The sequence below is a fragment of the Ostrinia nubilalis genome, chromosome 18 (genome assembly GCF_963855985.1).
Source record: "Ostrinia nubilalis chromosome 18, ilOstNubi1.1, whole genome shotgun sequence".
NCBI lineage: Eukaryota > Metazoa > Arthropoda > Insecta > Lepidoptera > Crambidae > Ostrinia > Ostrinia nubilalis.
Window position 1 is genome coordinate 7583522 of NC_087105.1, and position 23822 is coordinate 7607343.

Genomic DNA, 23822 nt, shown 5'->3' on the forward strand with positions numbered 1-23822 from the left:
GCTCTCAAAAATTAATCATCCTTTCAATGCAACAAACCAATTAAGCAGGGGTGAAATCTCACTGCCTCTAAGAAGCGCTAATCTCATTCCAGCAGACTTCTTTTTGTGGGGTTACCTTATGAGCAGAGTATACTCTAATAATCCAAAAACTCTGCAGCATTCATCCATCCTGAATCCATTTCGAACTCTAACGAAAGTTTTCCAAAATTTTTATGTATGTTGACCGAATGTTGAAAACGTCAAGGGAATCACATGTACGATAAAATTTATAAAAGAAAGTAATTTTTAAAATAAATTGCTCTAAATTTCCTTAAAATTGCAATGGTTAAAGTTCTACAAAAATTTACAGTTTTCGTTTCCTTGAATTTTCAAAAGTGAATTTTCTTCTGGGCCACCCTGTACATTAGATACTAACTTACGTACTACCAATTTTGTTTTTAGAAATTATTAAGGTAAAAGACCCGACCATGGGACGGGTTATGTAGATGTCCTGAATATTGCGAGTAATTAAAAGAAAATCTAGACTATAAATCCTTCTTTTTCTTTTTTAATACATAATTTGATACATAATTAGAGTAAAAAGGCACTTTGTAAGTTCAATTTTAATGCAATTTAAAGAGAAAACAATAAAGACTGACTGATTATAATAACGTTTTCTTTATTTTTCCCTCAAAATATGAGCCTTGTAAGGAAGTTTCGGTTTCGGCCGAAATAGACACCGTTGCCGAAATTCGTTTTCGGTTTCGGTTTCGGTCGTAAAACTAGTTTCGTTCGGACACTAGTCTCCTTTAATATTTTGTTCAAACCCTGGCCTTGAAAGCGGTTAACAAACCCAGACAATTATCTTTCATAATCAGTGTCTAATATAATAACATTCAAAAATATTATGACTGTTACATGCCGTGATGAGAATATAGTAAATAATAATTGCAAAGTTCAAACACACACCAGATTTGATAAAGACTTTAATATAATATTTTCAGGGTACAGCATATCACAGGAACTATTAATTTTTGAACTCAGCTTAATAAATACGTTAAGGACCGATTTTCTATTGTCAAGAACTCAAGATGTAGTTTAATACATATTTTTGGTAAAATAAATACCTATGTCAAAACATGTTGTCCACAAGTAAAAGTTTACTGACAACAGAAAAATAAGCCCTAAATTATATGTTATTTAATCTACAATAGTTTCGACGTCCAGAGGAGTATCAGGTCGAGGAGGTTCTAAAGATTCATTTGTTGGGGAACAACAAACGGACGGTGAAGATGTTACAGTGAGGTCTTGGGGAAAGTCGTTGGTATTTTCCGAAAGTGGTCGATACTCTATATGGGAAGGGGATAGAGTAACAGTAGCATTGGGAAAAGTATTTATGTCTGATGTTTTATGGGAGGCCCAAGCGTCTCCTGCTGTAGGTAACGCCCCCTGGTGGTTGAAGAGAGAAGTCGCTGGCAGCGCCATTTCTCTCGGCGGGGTTATGGCGGTCATTTTCTCTCTTCTCTCTCGTGCTCGACGGTTTTGAAACCATATTTTAATCTATAAAGCAAAAGAATCTAATTATTAATTTATTATAATGTTTCATAGATCAGAAAACTATTTGATGAAGTGTTACAAGTGCGTGTGTGCAAGCACTCACGAACTCTACCATACAGTTTTAAGTGTCTACTATTAAGTATGGTTCAGAAATGATACAGAACCCGAAAAATTTTATAAATTCTAAGTCGCATCAGTCGCGTGTATATTTTGACCTAAACTTTGATTATTTACATAAATGTTTTGCGTTGATAAGCAGCGATTAGGGTCCCAATGTACATTCATGCAAATTATTCGCGTGACCACTAAGAGATTGTAGTCTACCTACTGCATGTCCTTGATGATTGATGCCGCAAAAAGCTAGGAAGGATGCAATTACCTAATGCCTCTAGCATAGTGCAGAAAAAATGTAAAATCATAGTTTTTTAAGTTACCTAAAGTGTGATGTTGCGTAACGCGTTGTTATCTCTAAATTTCCCCAATGTTTTATTTAATAAAAATTAAAAATCAAGAATTTTATCACTAGTTAGGTACTACCTAATAGGCCATACTCTTGACACATGTTGCTATCAGCAAACAGTCGCTAACGGTTACTTAATACATACATTTTGCGTATTTAACTTAGTATTGAGCTAAAGTAAGTGGATTCGAAATACATAAATCGATCTGAAAAGGAACGGAGTTTGCTGAAAAGACACCATAAGGGACACCATACACCATAAAAATAGAAGGTTTTAAGAATGAATGGAGATTAAGAACTACTCCTGGTAAAATATAGAGTCACACAACCCCTAAATAGGTACACAACATACACCAACATACTCGTAGCTATTTGTTTATGCACAACGAGGAAGCTCTTGACCTGTTTCTCACCTGATGGAAAGTGATGATCAGGTTGAAGTTATTCTACTTACATATTTCAGAGGACACAACAAGAAAAGGAATTTCGTTATGTAACATTAGATAATACAGGCCGGAAGACATAGTATGGGCAGGCCCCCAACTAGGTGAACCGACGATCATGTGAAGGTTGCGGGAATAACCTGGATGCGCGCAACCCAGGACCTGTCGTTAAGGTAATCCTAAGGCGGAGGCCTTTGTCCAGCCTGTGTCAGTCAATTGGCTGGAACGAAGTTAATAAGACTCGGCGCAAATAGGCCATCGACCACAGCCACCGGTGGCCAGCGATAGCGACTTAACACACTTTTTAATACATTTTGTATAGACGCGCCCGCACACGTGTACTCGCTATAGTAGTGTCCTCCGCGACTCGCCACTAGTGGTCACTACGTGCCACACAAAACGCCGACACTCGCCACTGTCGCACTGCTCCGCCCCCGCTAGAGATGGGTTGGATTAAAATATTTTATATTGGTACTGATTTACCTAATCCAAATACCTATTCCGAATATTTAGCAATGAGCGGGTTATTAAATGTGGCGGCTTCCAGACACCGCGGTGGCTGTCGCTTGCTTCTGACACTCTTAGAAATGTGGCGGTAGCGCGCGACATCCGTCGATGGCCCATTTGCGCTGACACTAAATCTTGATTACCCTGTCGTCTCTGAGCTGCAAAGCCGCGGCGAGGGCCCTCAGCGCGGGTGGCGCGAGATACGGCGCGCGCGCGTACGCCGCCTCCAACGCCGCCGCCTGCGCAGCCGTGAACGGCACCCGCGCGTGTCTGCCAGACCGCCGCGACCGGCAGGCGCTGCTTGCTGACCCTGACACAACCAACAATCACTTGGGTAAGGAAAATACAATCGCATAATAAGCTAGCTACAACAAACAATTACTTGAGTAAGAACAATAATCCTCAATCACATGAAGTGGTGAATGCTGCTGCTACGACCTCTTCTGGGCAAACAATCAGTTTAATTTCCTAAATCGCTTCAGCCCGACTTTTCTTTAAGAGTCACTTAAAATTTCTCTCCGTGAAGCGATTGTGGAATCATGAGGAAAATTTTTCCATTTGGAATCCGACTAACCTCCCACATAATCTTAAATTTTCATCAGCAATGTTTGAACTAGCAAAATGTTATTTTAACATTTTTCTACATAAAATTGTTTTCAGCAGAACGTGGCTGAAGTTCCACAAGCTAGAAGTCACTGGTTGTTTTTTCGGCTATAGGAAAATAGATAGGTAGGATTTTAATTTACTTTTACACCTATAAAATGCTAAAATCCGACTAATGAAATGGTTTCAACCTAATTAAAAGTTTAAGTACCTACTGCAGCTACTGCGACAAACAAACTCGCAACAAAAAAACTATAGTTTAGGCAAATGTAACTAACGTGGTAACCGAGGTGGTTGATACCGGGTGCAACACAACCAACTAGGAGGCTCTGCGCTGGAACTCCTGCCGCTCCCAGCATCACTGCTCAGTATCCTTTCTATGCTGAAATCCGAACCGCACTTAGCACTGGACTGGACAGGGGAAACGTCCATGTTTACACTGACCTCGACTGGTTACAATTAAAAAGGGATATACCACAAGTAATGTGGGCACCAAGAAGGGTGGGTTCATCCCAGGCCACGCCTCTAGGACGGGGATAAAGGCATCCCTTTGTAGATGTTATCTACCACCGCAATCAATGGAGAGCACGCACCAATGAGCTTACGAGTGTTGTGACGCCGGCTCATTCATACGTTTTGCAAATTGAATGAGAAATGGATACTGTTTACACACAAAAGGATGAAATTACTTTAAGGGGATGTGGGAAAATTAATTTGTAACAGAATTGTAATCCTATTGTTGGGGATATTAACCTATGGACTTATGAAACGTGATATCTTGTTGTGGGTAATAACATATTAAAACTCAATTAGTTTTTACGTTCATGCAATGGGGAAGTTCGTCTTTTACTAATTCATATTTCATTAACATTTTAATAACCATCCGTCTGTGTAACAACTTTAGAAGTGATCATTTTATTCATTTATTTAGAAAACCAAAGGCGCTTCTAGGAATTCTTTCCAGCTAAATATTTTAAATTAAGTATTCCTTTAACTTTGAGCCAACAGGCGTGCGTGGGTCAAAAGTGCCGTAGAAAAAAAAGAAAATTCAATTTTCCATAGGAAAAACTGTTTAAAGTTACACTCATTTCAATGAAACAGACGTTTTCAAATGTGGCCCATTGCAACTGCTTTAAAATGCAAATAAAATAATGGGCACAGTAATAATGCTAATAGTTACCGCTATCAGTTGATCTTACGCAATTTATCTCTATTCATTTATAATTGCATCCCGACGGTCCACAAGTGGCACATCGTTTTATTGTTAGCATTTCGACACAATGCTCGGGAAGGACAAACCGTTGTGTTAGTCCTTCAAACAATGTCTGCGGATTGTGGTAGGTATCATGTCATCGGCAGATAACCGAAAAGATAATTCAAGTATTTACCCAAGTAGGCATTAAACTGCGGCTGCGCCGCCGATCGCTTAAGAATCATTTAAATGTAAACGGTAGTAGGTACTTAGTTATCAGTTAACCAATGTTTACATTGTAATTCATTCTTGGGGAAATGTATTACCATATTTAACAAAATACCACACAACCTTGTCGAATTGCCTTTAAACAAATTTAAGATAAATATAAGGTGTTATTTTTTGTACTGATCATACTTTACCAACGCATCTAATAAAATCATACAAATACAACCCAAGTGCTTTTAAAAAAAAATTCAGGCTAGTTTTCGAGTAAAACGACAAAGAATGTTTCGAAAAAAATAAAAAATAAATCATCCTTTGAGCGCGGTGAGTATTCGTTTGTACGCACTATCGTAGTAGCCGGCCGAGGGCAACGACCACTGCCACGTGCCGCGCCGCGTGAGTCGGCCATATTGATATCGCTCGCTGCCAGTCGCTCCGCGCCCACAGCCCGCGCCGAGCCGCCGATCGGCATGCGGGAGCGCAACAACATAAATAATCGTCCCAGTCCGTCCAATGCGCCCAAACGTATTGCAGTGTATGTGTGATTTATTACAATGCCGCGCTTGATCAATAACAAAACGCAGGTGAAATTATGTTTCGGGCACACTAACTGGCCGACGAGAAACATTGACGAGTCGAAAACCTTCATACCTTGCTTGTTTGGGAGCCGCGCAGCGCTTCAGGGAGCGCAGCCGTATCCTGACTTGACGAGATTCCGTGCGCTTCGAGGACGAAGTTCTGGATTTCAATTTCAATCACCGACGGCGGCTTTTGCGTAAAAATACGGAATGCCTTATCAAGGAGTTGTTGCCAGAGGGCCACGACCGCGACCTAGTTCTATCGATGGTTATTGCGGAAGTCTACCTAGGTACATACCTACAGTGTGATTTGGACAGATGAGTGCTTGTTTACGCGAAAGGGACTTTTTCCGTAAAAAAGTTAGTGCGCGAATTGTGAATACAACATCCGACGTGGTGTCTAGTGAACAGCAAGCAAGTGTGCAGCCCGAAAGCATTACCTCAATTCGATCGTGGCTAGATTAGACAGTGCAAGACAGTGTTTACGTGAACATTCAACAAAGGCTTGACGTTCAAAATGTATTGTGATTAGTGTAATAATAACCTAGGAACTTTAAATAACAACATTCAAAATAGGTAAATGTGTGAATAAGTAAAATCAATGAATCTAAAGTGTGATGGCAAATCATAATTTAGGAATTAAAACCAGGAAAATTGATCAGTGAGTTTTATTTACAACATCTATTCATATTCAATATTAGGGTGCATTTCCACTGAAGCGAAGCGAAGTAGTAATAGGTATGTACCTATCAATTTTTTATTACGTCTCTAAATAAATTGCGTAGGCATTACGAAACCGTAGATATTGAATTCCAATTTCTATCCTTTTTTAAATTTCTAGTTTAACGCGGATGATTCGCCTCGGTTCGTTGGAAAAGTCCCCCGCTATTACACTAATGAAAATACACTTATTTACCTACTTATGTAGCTAGATTTTGTTTCTCCCAGCGCGTAGTACCTATTAACATGACGTAACATCGTACATACTCACGAGTGATAATTTTTGGTAACGTAGGTTTAGTGTAATCTAACCTTTATGTGTGTGAACGTTGAATGAATGCGCGCGGCCATTGTTCGTACTCGTATGAATGAAATGAGTAAAGAAAGAGAGAGAGGCAGTGAGTGAAGACAGGATGGTTGTAAAAATAATATCTTTTTTTTGTTAGGAAAAGTAAAAACAAAAACTAGCCTGAATTTTTTTTTAAAAACACTTGGGTTGTATTTGTATGATTTTATTAGATGCGTTGGTAAAGTATGATCAGTACAAAAAATAACACCTTATATAAAAAATACCCTTATGTCCAAAGGGTACTACAAGGTTCGAGACTAAATTGATGACAAGGATGCGTGTTCAGTTCAGTCTGCACATGCATGCTACTTGAATTTGGTTATTCTTCTTACCGTTAGATAATTCCTGGCAATTAGTGGTGACCTCGTGGTGACTGAGTTTGTTCCGGCGTTTCCTCTCAGCACTTGCCATATGTTTGTCTCGAAGCGCTGGTAGGGCCCAAAAGATAAGGAGACATGTAAAGTGCCCCATAAGGGCTGCCTTTTCTTTTTTATTATTTACTATATTTTGACGTTCATAAGTGCCACTTGTGGTCTAAACTGAATAAATATTTTTTGATTTGATTTGATTTGATTTAAATTATATTATACACCGTGTTACTTTGCATTCTTGCCATATTCACAGAGATAAAAGTAGGTAACAATACCTATCATATAAGATAAACAAGAGACTCCCATAAAGAAAGTACACTAAGATTTTAGTAAATTTGGTTTTTCAGTACAAATTGGAATAAACCAATTTTGTCTCGCACGTTCTACAGGTGCAAGTGGAATAAACCTAGTGGGCGTGGCCTAGTTCTTAATTTTATGGCTTTGGGTACCAGCCTTTTTATCCAGTCATAATAACTATTTTAAAATACTCTTCAGTTGATTTCAGATTTTCCTTTCTACTTTACGGGCTTAGGACCGTCAAAAATACGTAATAATTAATAGGGTTTCAATTAATTTACAACATTGTACCCTATTTTTACAAATTAATAAATTAAGTATGAAACAAATCACCTTATTCACAATTAATTATTTATTCATAAGTTCCTACTTACAAAGTTTACGTAATGCGAAGCAAGTGTTCAACAAAGTGTCCTCCGTTCTGATGAAGGCACAGTCTAGCACGGCGAAGCGTAGGTTTTTCGCTTTAGTTTTCGCAACACAAACGTTTTGTATCACAGTTTCACTAAAACAATCCTTTCATGTAACGCGTTTACACTGTTTATCTCTTCTGCGCATACCAGTCGTTTCAAGTCACTCCAAAAATCCATTGGTGTCAGGTCCGAGGATCGTGGTGGCCAAGCTACTGGACCCCTCGTCCAATCCACTGTTCACCAAACGTATTATTCGCGCACTTGACGTCCTTATTGTGGGGGAGCACCATCCTGCTGGTAGTAGAGCATTTGGTGTATCGCTAAGGGTACGTCATCAAGCATTTCGTCTAAGACGTCTTGCAGACACTCCAAGCACCATTTTGATTAAATTATTCGTTGTTTGAATACACTTCAGTCATTTTTGTATTATTTATAACGTGATTTGTGTTTGATGGATTTCTCAGTTTTTTACAAGTGTCAAAAAGACATTTTAAAGACAATAGATTGCAATAGATATTTAAAAATACAATAAAAAGTAAAAAAGTCTCCATCGCCATCGCCAACAAGTGATGTGCATGCGTTACGATAATTAGTGGTGTGTTTAACAGATTGTCGATAAAATAAAATACTCAAGATTAAAAAAAAATTTTTTCGGGCATTATTTTTTTACGGATTTGTGTTCAGTATCAGTAATATAGTAACCTCTGTAAATATGGCAAGAATGCAAAGTAACACCCTGTATATAGTATATTGTTGTGTGACTATTGATGTTATGGTAATGAATGAAATAGGTAAATAGCAATAGCATAAAAAGGATAAAGATTTACGTAAACATAAATGGGTAAATGAAGCTATCATGCCATGGTGGCACAAATATACTTTTACACTCATGTATCCGGGTTCATTATTAAATTAGATGTTCATTTCCTGTTGCTGTTACAAACAAACAGCGCTTGAGAGCGCTTACAAACAAAACTTGAGTTCCATTATTCTGAGACTCTACTCAGAGTATAACGGTTGCAAAAACCGGTACCAGTCTACCCAAAGTACACATAGTTGCCTTGACTGCTGCGTAGGCGCCTATTACCGCAGACACCAACTGCACCGCAGTGCTGCGCCGTCACTCAACCAGGACGGTTATTTTAAGCTAATTAGTTAAATATTTCGTAGTAAACAAATACTAAAACTTAATTATGTCGAACAAGGAGTATTTTGTTTTGGAGAACGGCGATCGGATGCCTCGCATCGGTTTTGGAACATGGCAAGTGAGTGCATTGAGATCAAATAACTGTTTTATAAAACTTCGATTAAGTTCGTGTTTATTTAGGCCGCAAATTGTTTTGCATTGAGCGCAGAAGCATTTGTTCTGCAAAAGTTTTTTAACTAAATAGGTATTTTGATTAACATTATAAAATATTAAGTGTTTGTGTTTCGATTTATTAATTGAAAAAAATATAAAATACTTGACTTACTATTAAATTAAAATAGAAAGGGACATAAACAGGAAACAGAAATTTTAATATTTATGTAAAGGTAGGTATTAATTAGAGCAAAAGTTCCTAAATACGTCCTGGATAAACTTAATTAATATTAGAGTTTAAAAGTTCCGAAATTACGTAGGTAAACAAACCGTCGCGTCGTTCCATCTTCATTTTTAAGATTAGTGAACTCGTGGGAAATTCAAATTCGGTGTGATTGTTAGCAACTGTACTAGATTTAGATATTATGCGTTTTCCCACAAGGTAAACTAACGGTTTTCCTTAATCTTGTTTGTCTTGTTGCCTTTGCGCTTTGCTTTAAAATGGCGTTTAAAATAGTTAATTAGTGAAGTCCATTTCGATTTGTGAATCTTCGTGGTAGAATCGACGATGAGGCAGGGTCTCTCGAAGCCTCCAGGAAGGTGTTCCGATTCGCAAGAGCAGACGCTGCAGTAGGAGTACGAATCTGTGCCGTCGTAGTCTCCGCTGGACCTGGAAGGATGGCCCCTGGAGGTAGAAGCGTGGCAAATGTTGCTGTCACATGACCAATCCTTCGCTAGTGCCGCTTGCCCGATATCCTGGCTTGGCTCCAGTGACTGGCCAGACATAGCTCACATTGTGATGTGTGTTTTCTCGTTTTTTCTTTAACTCTACTTTGACTTGTCCATTTTCAATGTAAGCTTCACAGAAGAGAACGGTAGAGACTCCAAAGACTCAAGGTTTTTATTGTTGTGACGTATTATGTCATTCAATGTCAATTTGCATTGTAAAAAGTATTTTTTATTAACTTTATCGAAGGCAATGAAGAATGTTCACTAATTTTGTTTTTTAGCTTTCTGTATTCTCTGTTAAAAATAAAAAATACTCGTGAAAGAATTATTTCGATACGTCAATTAGTTTCCAAGATATTGAATTTTAAAAGTGCGGGCGGCGGCCGGCCCGCCATTTTATGCGCGTGACGTCATATTACAGTGACTGGCTCATATTTGTATGGGTGGAATCTTGCAAGCTGAATTAAGACCAGCGTTGCCAGACGTCCCGATTTTGGCGGGACGTCCCGATTTTTAAATCAAATTTAAATGTCCCGCGCGGGACAGGCTCGGTCCCGCTTTTCGGAGAGAGACACTCACTTCACCAGACTATTGTTTGAAACGCCATATTATCACATAATAATAACAAGTATATTATTCTAAAGATTTTTTTTATTTTGATTTTTCTTTTTTTATTCTAATGACGAATTTAACGATAGAGTAAATCTGATTTAAAATATTATTTTTTTGTTAAAATACATTTTCTATGGCTACTTTTGCTATCTATTGTCACGTAAACGTAATTTTAAGTCAAATAAAAAGATAAATATTTGAAAACCTTTGATTATATACGTTTTTTTACTATGTCCCGCTTCTGACGGAAGAATCCCGCTATTTTCACTCAAAAAATACCAAAGTCCCGACTTGGCGAAAAAAAAAACTGGCAACGCTGATTAAGACCCACTTCCACTCAACCGATTAAGCTGAAATTTCGCAAACACATGTGATTTGGATGACCATGCAATATTATGATGACATGGAGCTGATCTGATGATGGAGCTGGAAGGTGGCCATAGGAACTCTATAATAAAACGACTTAAATCCATCGAGTTTGGGCTCGTTCGTTTTGTATTGATGAGTACTTTAATTCTATATAGTAGGTAATCAGGGTCTAATGATGGAGCTGGAAGGTAATTCGCAATAAAACGACACAATCGCATCAAGTTTGGGTTTGGTTCAATTTTAATTTCTGTGATGGGTCTGGGTGTTAATATGTATAATAAGTTTGTATTTACAAAAAAAATGTATTTAACGGCCGAATACTGAAACGCCATTTAAATATTTGACGGCTTCTCAAATAGTTAAGCAGCTCCTAAACTTACATTTCGCATACTCAAAACAATATCTGAGCAGTTCTCAATTTTTAAGCACCTCTCAAATTAAGTAGCACTCAAACGCCACTTAAATGAATTTTCGCATACTGAAACGCCATTCAACGCTAAGCATTACTCAAACAACTGTCAAATCGTCTTAAGCAGCTGTTAAATTTGAGAGTGCTTGCGCGGTATCTTAAATCCTATTCTTATACCTAAATCGACCTAAATAGTGGTAAATAATGTGTGTCATCGTTATCATTTCTTTCGAGCCTCGAGGAAATACCTAGATCTAATCGCAGGAACGCAATAAGGCTGAACGCTATTGAAAAATATTATAATGACATGCAATTCCGAGCGAGGTTCCGCGTCCCTAAAGAAACGGTGTTGTTTCTGGATTCATAATTTGGAAGCTCTTTGAAACCCCTCACCAAATGCCATACAACCAGTGGACCAAATACTTATTATAACCCTACTATTCTACGCAACGGGAAGTTATGAACGTGTACTAGGTGATATCTTCCAAATCTAACAGCCAACTGCATCGTATAGTGCACGAAGTAACAACCAAAATAGCTGCTATGAAATCGCTTTACATAAACATGCCTATTTCTGAGGATTAAGGGGACATCGCATAGCAGCATTTCCAAGAGTTGTTGATTTGTCAATTTGATGCTCTGTCAGTCAACAATGATAAATGTCAATTGTGGTTACGTTTCGGTCCACGATCGCCACTTAATAGATTTCAACAATAAAAAGTATCACCTTTAAAATTATTTTTTTAATTAAATAAAAATGCAAGCATTAATTTTTTTATATGTTAAAACGAGATTTATATATAATAGAAACTAAAAATAAACTGTTCTATGTTAAGTTGATTGAGTATATTTCCATAAAAGACAATACATAACCAAACGATACTGCGTGTAATGGATAAAAGACGTAAAGTTATCATTTGTGTAAATGAAAACATACTTTTTTTGGTAAATGTTGCCATTATGTAAACATTTGAGAGCTGCTTAGCTGATCACGGCTTCAAATCCGTTGAGTAGCGTTTGAGAATACCATTTAAAATTGAAGGATACTTAAATTTAGGAGCCCGTCAGCTGAGTGACAGATTTGAGTAGTGTTTCAGTATTCGGCCGTAAGCTCTTTTACCAAAAATATATACAGTGTGTCCGGGCATGTAGTGATCTTTAAGGCCTCAGCCTCGAACTTAGCGGGCAGCGGGGCGGCGGCGGCGGCGGCGCGGGAGCGGCAGGATCTTATGCGTAAAATCAAATAGACCGGTTCTCGAAAACAGCGGCGCGGCAGCGGGGCGGCAGCGGGCAACGAGCGGGCAGCGGCGAGGGAGCGGGCAACGAGCGGGCAGCGCACTCCTTCTTATGCCCACAATAAATCGAGCGTTAGGAATAAATTTGAATCGAAATAAGATTGTTGCCGTTGTTCAGACATTTCGTTTGCGAATAAAAACAAATATCTCGACAACACAACCCCGAATACAACACTTCGCCGCTAAAGCGCCGCGCGAGCTGCCCGCTTGTTTCGAGAACGGGTCTGCGTTGCCCGCCCCGCTCCAGCGCCGCCGCCGCTCCCGCCCCGCTGCCCGCTAAGTTCGAGGCTGAGGCCTAAAGGCGTAATCTATGGACAATTTTATCGATGAAAATACTTCAAATTTGGGGCCTGACCCATTTCTCGAAAAATTACATCGATTTAAGTTTTTAATTTTTAGTTTACACCTCTTCTTTAAAAAACAAGTGAAAGCGTGGGTAGTTTAACATTAATAGGCAAATATTTTATATCATGCGATAGCCAATAAAATTATCTATTAGTAGAAGAAGAAAGCAGACAAGTTTCATACATTTTATGGGAGTTACGGCCGAATACTGAAACACTACTCAAATCTGTCACTCAGCTGACGGGCTCCTAAATTTAAGTATCCTTCAATTTTAAATGGTATTCTCAAACGCTACTCAACGGATTTGAAGCCGTGATCAGCTAAGCAGCTCTCAAATGTTTACATAGTGGCAACATTTATCAAAAAAAGTATGTTTTCATTTACACAAATGATAACTTTACGTCTTTTATCCATTACACGCAGCATCGTTTGGTTATGTATTGTCTTTTATGGAAATATACTCAATCAACTTAACATAGAACAGTTTATTTTTAGTTTCTATTATATACAAATCTCGTTTTATCATATAAAAATAATAATGCTTGCATTTTTATTTAATAAAAATAATAATTTTAAATATGATACTTTTTATTGTTGAAATCTATTAAGTGGCGATCGTGGACCGAAACGTAACCACAATTGACATTTATCATCGTTGACTGACAGAGCATCAAATTGACAAATCAACAACTCTTGGAAATGCTGCTATGCGATGTCCCCTTAATCCTCAGAAATAGGCATGTTTATGTAAAGCGATTTCATAGCAGCTATTTTGGTTGTTACTTCGTGCACTATACGATGCACAGTTGGCTGTTAGATGTGGAAGATATCACCTAGTACACGTTCATAACTTCCCGTTGCGTACAACAGTAGGGTTATAATAAGTATTTGGTCCACTGGTTGTATGGCATTTGGTGAGGGGTTTCAAAGAGCTTCCAAATTATGAATCCAGAAACAACACCGTTTCTTTAGAGACGCGGAAGTTCCGCGAATTCCGAGCGAGGTTCCGCGGCGGAACCTCGCTCGGAATTGCTTGTCATTATAATAATATTTTTCAATAGCGTTCAGCCTTATTGCGTTCCTGCGATTAGATCTAGGTATTTCCTCGAGGCTCGAAAGAAATGATAACGATGACACACATTATTTACCACTATTTAGGTCGTTTTAGGTATAACAATAGGATTTAAGATACCGCGCAAGCACTCTCAAATTTAACAGCTGCTTAGACGATTTGACAGTTGTTTGAGTAATGCTTAGCGTTGAATGGCGTTTCAGTATGCGAAAATTCCTTTAAGTGGCGTTTGAGTGCAACTTAATTTGAGAGGTGCTTAAAAATTGAGAACTGCTCAGATATTGTTTTGAGTATGCGAAATGTAAGTTTAGGAGCTGCTTAACTATTTGAGAAGCCGTCAAATATTTAAATGGCGTTTCAGTATTCGGCCGTAAGAATGGATTTAATTAGAAAAATACATTACTTTTTTCACTTCTTTTTCAGTTATTTTTCAACACAAGAAAAACCAGGTCGTTAAGGTATGTTTTATTTGCATTGTATTTTTAGTATCTGGGGGCACGGCAGTGCCCCCACCAAGTCGAGCAAAAAAGCGGCACGGCCGTACCATCCTTTTCTCGAAGCAATTCAGGCCATTTTCGACCGCCTGTAACTTCGTTGTGGATAAAACTAGAAGGCTGAATTTTCATTAGCTATGCAGGCATTGTAAAAACACGGTATATTTAAAATTTCATTCAATTTGAACCAGTAGTTTAAGAATTATAACGGGTCAAAGTTACTTAATTTTGTCACTCACTGACTCACTGACTGACTCACCGATCATCAAAACTCTAAGGCACTTCTAGCAGACCTAGAAGCTTCAAATTTGGAATATAAGTAGTGTTTGGTGTATGAATCAAGGAAAAACTAAAATATTTGGGGGCACGGTAGCGCAACCGCCAAGTCGAGTAAAATTTTTCAATTTCGGTCCAGTTTTCTAGATACATAACTGCTGTCTACAAAATACAAAAAGAAATGAGATCCCATCAAAAACAATACTTGTCAAAAAAACCAAGTCTCGCAACTCAGTTGTTCTACGGTAAAAAGTTGTGAGATCCATGTAATACCAAGTCCAGGCCAGGAAATCTTTAACGTTTTACATAAATATATTGACTTGGCCATCGCATGAAAACACGTGTAAATTAAATTATTTAGTGCGATGGCCAAGTCAATAATTTATGTAAAACGTTAAAGATTTCCTGGCCTGGACTTGGTATTACATGGATCTCACAACTTTTTACCGTAGAACAACTGAGTTGCGAGACTTGGTTTTTTTGACAAGTATTGTTTTTGATGGGATTAGAGCTATTCTACAGAACGAATGTAAATTTATTAGTCTACGTCTATTAGTTTCGACGTAATTGTTGAACAAAGATACCCCTTCCCAGCGGTTTCCATAGCGCACGCGACATGCGAAAATGCACTGCCTGAAAGAATCACACAACCTATTCCGATTAATATGGAAATCGCTGGGAAGGGGTATCTTTGTTCAACAATTACGTTGAAACTAATAGACGTAGACTAATAAATTTACATTCGTTTTGTAGAATAGCTCAAATACTAAAAATACAATGCAAATAAAACATACCTTAACGACCTGGTTTTTCTTGTGTTGGAAAATAACTGAAAAAGAAGTGAAAAAATTAATGTATTTTTCTAATTAAATCCATTCTTACTCCCATAAAATGTATGAAACTTGTGTCTGCTTTCTTCTTCTACTAATAGATAATTTTATTGGCTATCGCATGCATGATATAAAACATTTGCCTATTAATGTTAAACTACCCACGCTTTCACTTGTTTTTTAAAGAAGAGGTGTAAACTAAAAATTAAAAACTTAAATCGATGTAATTTTTTGAGAAATGGGTCAGGCCCCAAATTTGAAGTATTTTCATCGATAAAATTGTCCATAGATTACGCCCTTAAAGTTTGATCACTACATGCCCGGACACACTGTATATACTTAACACCAAAAAAATTAAGCTTAAAAAATAATAGTTCTAGCTGTTTTATTCACGACTGTAGTTCAAATTGTATTTGGGGACCAAAAATAGTAAATGATCACCAAATATTTGCGAGCAAATTAATGTGCTATTTTTGCCCAGTTAAACTACTATGATTTTAGATAGGTACAAAGAGCTTGAAAACATTTTACAATAGTAAAGGTCAAACTAGGAGTTTATTTACTGTGTTTGGTTAAAAAATATTTATAAAGCGTAATTTACTTTAATAGGAAAACGAGATCTTAAATATTATGCATGTCATTTTTAATTTAATGTAGTTAATAGTTTGGTGTTCATTAACTATTTTTGGGTCAACAATGATTTGTTTGGAGTCATTTGCTTTAATAGGGTAGCAAGATGTACAAACTTTGGTTATAGTTTTAAATTAAAATGCGGTTTTATATTCTAGTGATCATTTACTATTTTTGCCTGTGATATTTTATTAAATCAGGTGATCAGTTAAACATAAGCCTTTATAAAACAATATTTAAATACCCACCTACATAATACGTTATTATAACTGCGTAATAAAAACATTTTACATGCTGAAATGTAATTTGATTGAGAGCTGTTTAAACATTTTATCTACAATTTATTTACTTACCCCCTTACTAATAAAACGTTACACAGTTGTTGAACACTGTTTTAAAATGACATTTCCATACTAAACGTCACTTTAAAACACTGTTCAACGAGCGTGTAAGTTTTATTAGTAAGGGGGTTATTCTACTAGGTACTGATCACGCTAGGGTCACAAAACTAGGGTTCTTAATCAATATTTGTGGAGGCGCGGGCGCCCAGCGGGCACCCAGACGTCAGCTATTCTCGGAATGTGTCGTTTTTAGTTTTTCGTGCCTTAGAAAATGAAGGCAATAATGAAATCAATAGTAGGAAGAGGATTAACCACAAGATCGATCGATTACACGAAAGCCTAAAAACGTGAGCTCTATTTGTACATACTTGAGCGGATTTTTTTCTTAGTCACCCAATGACGGGACTATCCCCACCTCTCATTCCCTCCACTGCAACTCCTGTATGTGGAGCCAGGATCTACAGCTTGACCGCCACAAAAACCCAACCAATGAAGGTCAAGTTTGTCCCGGGGGAAAGTTAAACTGTCATTGGACCCGCAACGAAATTAATCAGAAGAACATAGGAGGAGTTCGAAATTAAGGTTCACCCAATGAGTTGATTAGTTTCGTATTGGTCAGTAGCTTTTTTTGTTTACAGGCCTCCGATGACGTGCTAGAGAAGGCCGTGGAGGCGGCTCTAGCGGCCGGCTACCGGCACATAGACACAGCGCGCGCGTACGAGAACGAAGCTGCTTTGGGCCGCGCGCTCAACCGCTGGATCGGAGGAGACCCGGCCCGGAGGAAGGAGCTGTTCGTGGTCACTAAGCTACCACCTGGAGGTGAAGTTTACCTATAATAAATAACCTTAGACATGTTATGCTGCACCATCTAGTATAGGCGTCTAAGGACGTGCTAAAGAAGGCCGTGGAGGCGGCTCTAGCGGCCGACACATAGCCAGACACAGCGCGCGCGTACGAGAACGAAGTTGCTTTGGGCCGCACGCTCAACCGCTGGATCGAGGGAGACCAGTCTCGTAGGAAGGAGCTGTTTTTTGTCTCTAAGCTACCGCCCGGAGGTACAATTTACCTAAACCTTAGACATTTTATACTGCACGATCTACTGTAAGCTTGTCTTATCCTGGGCCGCGCGCTTAACTGCTGGATCGGAGGAGACCCTGCCCGAAGGCAGAAGCTGTTCGTAGTTACTAAGCTACCACCTGGAGATGAAGTATACCCTCAACATCATCACCATCATAAAGTCATTTATTTACTCTCCACCGCAGGAGCACGTCGACCTACTCAAGGGGAAAATGGAGGATTTGGCCTACACTGCCTATGCCGGCCAGAAAGGTGAAAGGAGGCAGACTTGATATTCGCATATTTATATTGTTCCTTAGTCACCTTTTACGATATCCAAGGGAAGACCACATTAATTAAAGGTCTGATTGTAGACGAGCCTCCATTTGCCTTCGGTAAAAAGAGGATCACGCTCCTGCAATGACGAGCTGACAATTAAACGACCTGATTATCAAGATAACTGTTGCCTTACAGGCAACCGACCCGACCTAGTCCAAGAGTACTTCGACGCGTCGCTCCGGGACCTAGGCCTGGATTATGTGGACCTGTACCTCATGCACACGCCCTTCGCCTTCGAGCACGTGCCGGGAGATCTGCACCCTGCGAACCCCGACGGCACCATGCGAGTGGACCTCACCACCGACCTCGTCGCTGTTTGGAAGGTACGTTGCATTCTAACTATTTTTTACGCAGGACTGTAACTAGGTGCTCTTCCAAAATCTTATCAGGCCCGCCAGGCGAGCACCCAGAAGCGTTTCGGATGTCCTATAAAAATGATTGATGATGTGAGTTGCTTATAAATTCACACAGTTAAACTAAATGCAACTTAAATAAAACAGGTATTTTTAATATTTTATCTTTCTCAGTAATCATAAAAGTGTGTAGATATTTCTGATGTTTATAATGCATACGTAAAATAGAACGTAAAGTACCTTGCTAATACCTAAAATAAAGTAAAAAATATTATCTCTGCCCTCTCCTTTCACCTTTCAATATTATGTCACTTTCCATCCAGTTTTTTTAAAAATGAAAAATTTGCAGTAATTCGCTGAAAAATTAAATAATCTTATTCTAATTCATCAGTAAAGAAAATGGGTTTTACATATTCCGGAAACTGCTTGGACTTTTCCAACAACGTTAAAGGGAAACTGCATGATTTTAAACAAATCAGTGTTAATGCAATTTACAGAAGTAATTCGATTTACAATGACTGCACTTGTCCTAAAACCTTCTCCAAGAATACTCCTAAGAGGAAGAAAGCACAGAAACCTTCGAAAATTAAAAATGCGACAAAGAAAGCACTCGCCCACGCAACCGATCCAAACAACGACCGTTTCTTCTGGTCGAAGGTTTACAAATCACCAACAATCAAAAGGCATGAAACCAACAATTCTATCGTCAAAGATAAGTCAATAACCCCCGCAGATTTCAGTTTCCTATTCCCTGAAAAGATAGAAAATGATAGTTCAAACAATATCGAAGTCCCGTGTATCACGACTCAAACGATAGGAACTTCAGTGACATCATTTCTGAGACCATCGTTGAGTAAAAGAATAAGATTGTGGTCAATACTCAACTTCCCGAAGTTTGCATGTCCTTGTTGCACCGGGGGAGGCAGCGACGCCGTGGAGTCTGAATATTGCTACCGCAGTGCTGCGGAGTCGTATGAAACTATAGATCTGAAGGCTGATTCAAAAACTGCTTTTCCCTCTTTGGAATTGGACCCCTCACTCATGAGCATATTACGCCTGCACCGGAATTTAAAGGCAAAGAAGACCCCAAAGATTTACGCAAAAATTATTAAAATCGTTCTACAGAATACATACAAAAATGCTGTAACCATTTTACAGACGATAAAAGCGATTTAACGAATAGAAAATCAACGCATGACTAAAGAATAGGAATAAGTTATTAATTAATGGAATAAAATACAACATTTCAGTGTAGAAGAGAAAAACCTATAAAATATTGAACCTACATTCTATTCAAAAATCATCTGCCACTGTCATAGAAGAAACAAAAATATAATAGTCACTATGACAGATTTCTTCTAAACCATTTCAAAATTGTGTGTAAAATTTTTAGAAATATGTAGCAGAAACAACATAATTATCTATAATGAATTCGTCATTTGGGCTGGTTTTATAGAATACTATTGACTTAATATTTCTACTTGGAAGATAGTCGTCACCTGGAATCCAATAATGAAGCTAAAGAGTCATGGCAAAATCATCTTCACCAACGCCCAGCGCTCGCAGTGAGGCTGGGTACAGCGGTGTGGCGCGCAAGCCGAGGCGCTGCAGGCCGAGGTGCTGCACTAAGGAAGCATGTCGCCGCTTTTGGTGCGACAAAGTTTGTTGTAAGCGGTGCCGGTGCTTTAAGATATGTGGACGGCGGATCAAACGCAAATGGCGCAGGTATTGGGCAGAGAGACATTGCTACATTCCGAAGCGCGTAAGGAGAAAGTGCAAAGACTTCTTGCTATGTCAATGTTGTTGTTGCGCGTGTTGTTACACCTTGACTGACGAAGAATTCGACAAAATCACACAGCCGCCACCTAAAAAGTATCCTCCTCCACCGGCACCTAAAATCACTCGGCGCGAAGAGCACGTGGAATACATAAAGAAACGCTCCTCAAGAAGCCCGAAACGCAAATTTGATAAGAATATAAAATCTAACGAAAATGAAACGGAAGTTTATTTCTGCACCGTCAAACCACCCAGTTTCAATTCAAATAGTCTCAAGCTACACCCTCCTGTAATGCCAGCTGAATTTAATGCAACAGGTACCTAAAATGAATGCAGACCTAAACATTAATTTTATGTCTATTGCCAAAAAGGTTAATAGTAACTCTGATAATAAAATATCTTTACGTTTACATCGAAATTTAAATGACCACTTCGGAACTTTTAATCGGTCGCAATCCACGTCTCCTTTAAATAGAGTGTGCACTAGAAAAACGAAATACATAAAAAGTTCCAATTTATCAAATATATTTTTTTGTTGCATAGGAAATAAAGAAAAAGGAGGGAAGGATTCCAACAGACTTCGACCGAAAGTTGCCTCATCAAAACGGGAGAAGCATACCCCAAAACTATACTTCCAACACAAAAGTTCTGTCGCTAGAAACATATGCGACTTTGGTTGCCAAAACAATTCACAATCGAACCAAAGTCTCGAGTTAAAGTCGCATACACTGTCAAAATCGATTTCTCAGCATTCGTCAGTACAAAGTGTTTTTAGTATCAAATGGAGACGACGATTCCGAAGATATGAGAAGGCACCCAGCACGCTTCAAACTATACTGTACAGTTTAGCTAGAAAGTTTAAAAGCAATAAGAAAAAAACGAAATCAGCCCAAAAACATGACAAAAAGAATGTTCTTGTGCTACATGTGCCAATAAAATTTAGTAACACGTCGATAGTGGGCACAGTTTCCGCCACTCGCAGCTCGAGAGCTGAGAAGCCTTTGATCATCAGAGACGAGTCCTCGCAGGCCTTGCCCATCGAGCAGAGCAAACCGCCTAATAAGATATGTGGACCAGGAGAAGTTCTTGTGAAACGGAATTCTTTCCAGAATGTTCGCTAAGTATGATTCCTTGAAACCAAATAAAACTTTTTAACATTATATCAATTTAGAGTCGACTCAGCCCACTCATGAGAACTTATTGTGTACCTAATAGAAAATAAACCGAATGAAGTTTATAAAAGTAGTAGGTACTTGATGATGCAATGTTTGGTTTAATTTTCAGGCAATACTGAAGCTGAAAGAGTCTGGTCGCGTGAAGCACGTGGGAGTGTCAAACTTGAATGAGGAGCAGCTGGAGCGACTGACGCGCGTGGCCAAGCCAAGTTGCCTGCAGGTACAGCGACAATATAATCAGAAACCCTAAAACATATAGCATTTGCTTCCTCGTAGTACAACTAATGAATATGACATGTCCTCGTCCTCTATGACTGTCGTCAATCGTCATATTATAATTTTCCAGAAACAATTAAATAAAAGAAAAATATAGAACTAAGAATAAGCAGACTGGCCCTAACAGTATGTGGTCTACGAATGTCTATCCCACAAAACGTCAGAAAAAGTGAACGCCGGAAAACATTTGAATGATGGAAAATCGTACAGATACTTGAATATGAATATCAATATTAAAATGTATTTGTATATCTATTTTCAGGTGGAGGTGCACGCGCTGTGCCAGCAAAAGTCGCTGGTCGCAGCAGCCAACAAGCTGGGCGTGCCCGTAGTGGCCTACTCGCCGCTTGGTTCGAAGGCCCTGGCCGATTCCCTCGCCGCCAAAACTGGGTAAGACACCCGTGCAATGCAGAATAAAAATAATTTATACAAAAATCGTAAGGCAGCGTAATATCGTTTGAAAGTTTTTCCAAAATCAAAAGTAATTGATTGTATCTTTGACGAGGACACCGAGACGGAATGCCTCAGCTTCCAAATGACACGAACTTGATGTGCCTATTCCAGCCGCGAGTACCCCGACCTACTCCAGCTAGAAGCTGTGAAGCGCGCGGCGAAGGCGCACGGCCGCACTCCCGCGCAGATCCTACTACGGCACCTACTGCAGCGCGGGCTCGCGGCCATACCTAAGAGCACCAACCCCGAACGTATCAAACAGGTACGAACAGTTTAGTATCACAGGAACTTGACGTGCCTATTCCAGCCGCGAGTACCCCGACCTACTCCAGCTAGAAGCTGTGAAGCGCGCGGCGAAGGCGCACGGCCGCACTCCCGCGCAGATCCTACTACGGCACCTACTCCAGCTATATGCTAGCCGGATTACCTAAGAGCACCAACCCCGAGCGTATACGAACTGTTGAGCGTCATCATCACATCATGTTTTCCCGCTAACTACTTAGATTCATCGTCTGACATAACCAGGATTTCTACTCTCAAACCCAAGTACAACCCGGTCAAGTTAACTGCGCACCTGGCTGGAATGCGACTCCCTCGCACTCATCCGCGTACGCGTAGCCACAAAATCAGTCAGTACTTAAAAGAAACCGCAACTTAGGAACCGCCTTTGGAATACTTAACTATGTATTGTCTCACTTTTATCCACCGACGCTTAATGTAGTGAATTAGATATATCATCAAATAATCTCTCACGCAACAGCTGACACTAACACTGACGCTAATGCTGCTGTGCTAGGCTAGCTCGTTTCAAGGCAAGGACTTCAAGTTCTCCATGAAGGAAAAATGAAACGCATTTAAATGAAATAATTTGTTCTATTTCAGAACTTCACTTTATGGGATTTCGAGCTGAGCGACAGTGAGATGGAGGAGCTAGGCGCCCTAGACCGGGGGGAGGACGGTCGCATCTGCGACTTTTCCTTCTTCCGCGGCATCGAGAAACATCCCGAGTTCCCGTTCAAGAAGTAACCAACAAGAAGTGTTTGTCGCCTCGACTGTACTTGTTCATTAGCCCATTGGTTTAAAAGAAATGCGAGTCATAATATGTTTAAAGCAAAATATACAAAATGTCCACAATATGTACTGGTTTCACTTCATCTGTCAGGTAACCTTACAACTTGTAACAATCGAATCTGTAATGACATTACAGGTGAATGGTCCAGGTGAGGAAGCAACTTTACACTTATGCATTCCCCTGCCATGGCCACGCCATGGCTCCCATCCAGTTTTTGACATTGGCATTCGTAAGCCACCGCCCTTTTGTACCCTTTGCACCACCGGCCTGCACCACTGGTGGTGCAAAGGGTATTTTTTAATCCCTTTTACACCACCAATAGTGCCGCCCTACCATTCATTAACTGTAAAACGATTATCTATAATCATATAATATTAATATTATAAAGAGGAAAGATTTGATTGTTTGTTTGTACTGAATAGGCTCCGAAACTACTGGACAGATTTGACAACATAACATAAAAATTAATAACAAGCATTATACCTACATACAACGAATAATTCCTAAAGTACCAGGGCAACATAATCATAAAGGAGCTATATCAAATTCTTCTTGGTTGACCCGAGAAATAAACACGTATCATAAAATAGCTCCTTTATGGTTATGTTGCCCTGCCCCCCTAGACAAAACGCACTTTTTGATCGAATCGAAAATCGAATCCGTCAAAACTCCATACAAAAAAGGGGCTTTTCGACCACTTTTCGACTGGTTTGCGATTATGATTTGCACTTTGTCTAGACCCACTGGTACTTTATTCGTTGTATGTAGGATGTAGGCCCGGGGTATCGTGGGTCTGAAGTGAAATGTTTATAGGCACTTACACACACACAAATTAAAACTTTTAGGTAGGTTTTGATTTATTTATAACAATTAAATTATTAAGTATTTTACAGTCTACTACTAGTTTTACAGTCGATGCCGATGGT

At 39.2% G+C, this 23822-nt stretch overlaps 2 protein-coding genes across 3 annotated transcripts in view; one reads left to right on the plus strand and one right to left on the minus strand.

Moving 5' to 3' along the window:
* Nucleotides 1–948: 948 nt before the first annotated feature.
* The window catches only part of LOC135080666 (HSPB1-associated protein 1), a 32553-nt gene continuing 9679 nt past the window's right edge, over nt 949–23822 (minus strand). Inside the window, exons 7-8 of one of the 2 annotated variants that reach the window (XR_010259053.1) lie at nt 3090–3256; nt 949–1539 (exon numbers count right to left, since the gene is read on the minus strand). The gene's annotated coding sequence lies outside the window, so the exon portion shown is untranslated. The remainder of the gene's footprint in view (nt 1540–3089; nt 3257–23822) is intronic. The other variant, XR_010259054.1, reaches the window with a different exon arrangement.
* Nucleotides 8750–22960, plus strand: LOC135080665 (aldo-keto reductase family 1 member A1). The gene is made up of 7 exons (XM_063975356.1): nt 8750–8959; nt 17035–17215; nt 17927–18114; nt 21205–21315; nt 21634–21761; nt 21936–22086; nt 22707–22960. The coding sequence occupies exons 1-7, from the start codon at nt 8888–8890 to the stop codon at nt 22848–22850; spliced, it is 975 nt and encodes a 324-aa protein (XP_063831426.1). The 5' UTR covers nt 8750–8887; the 3' UTR covers nt 22851–22960.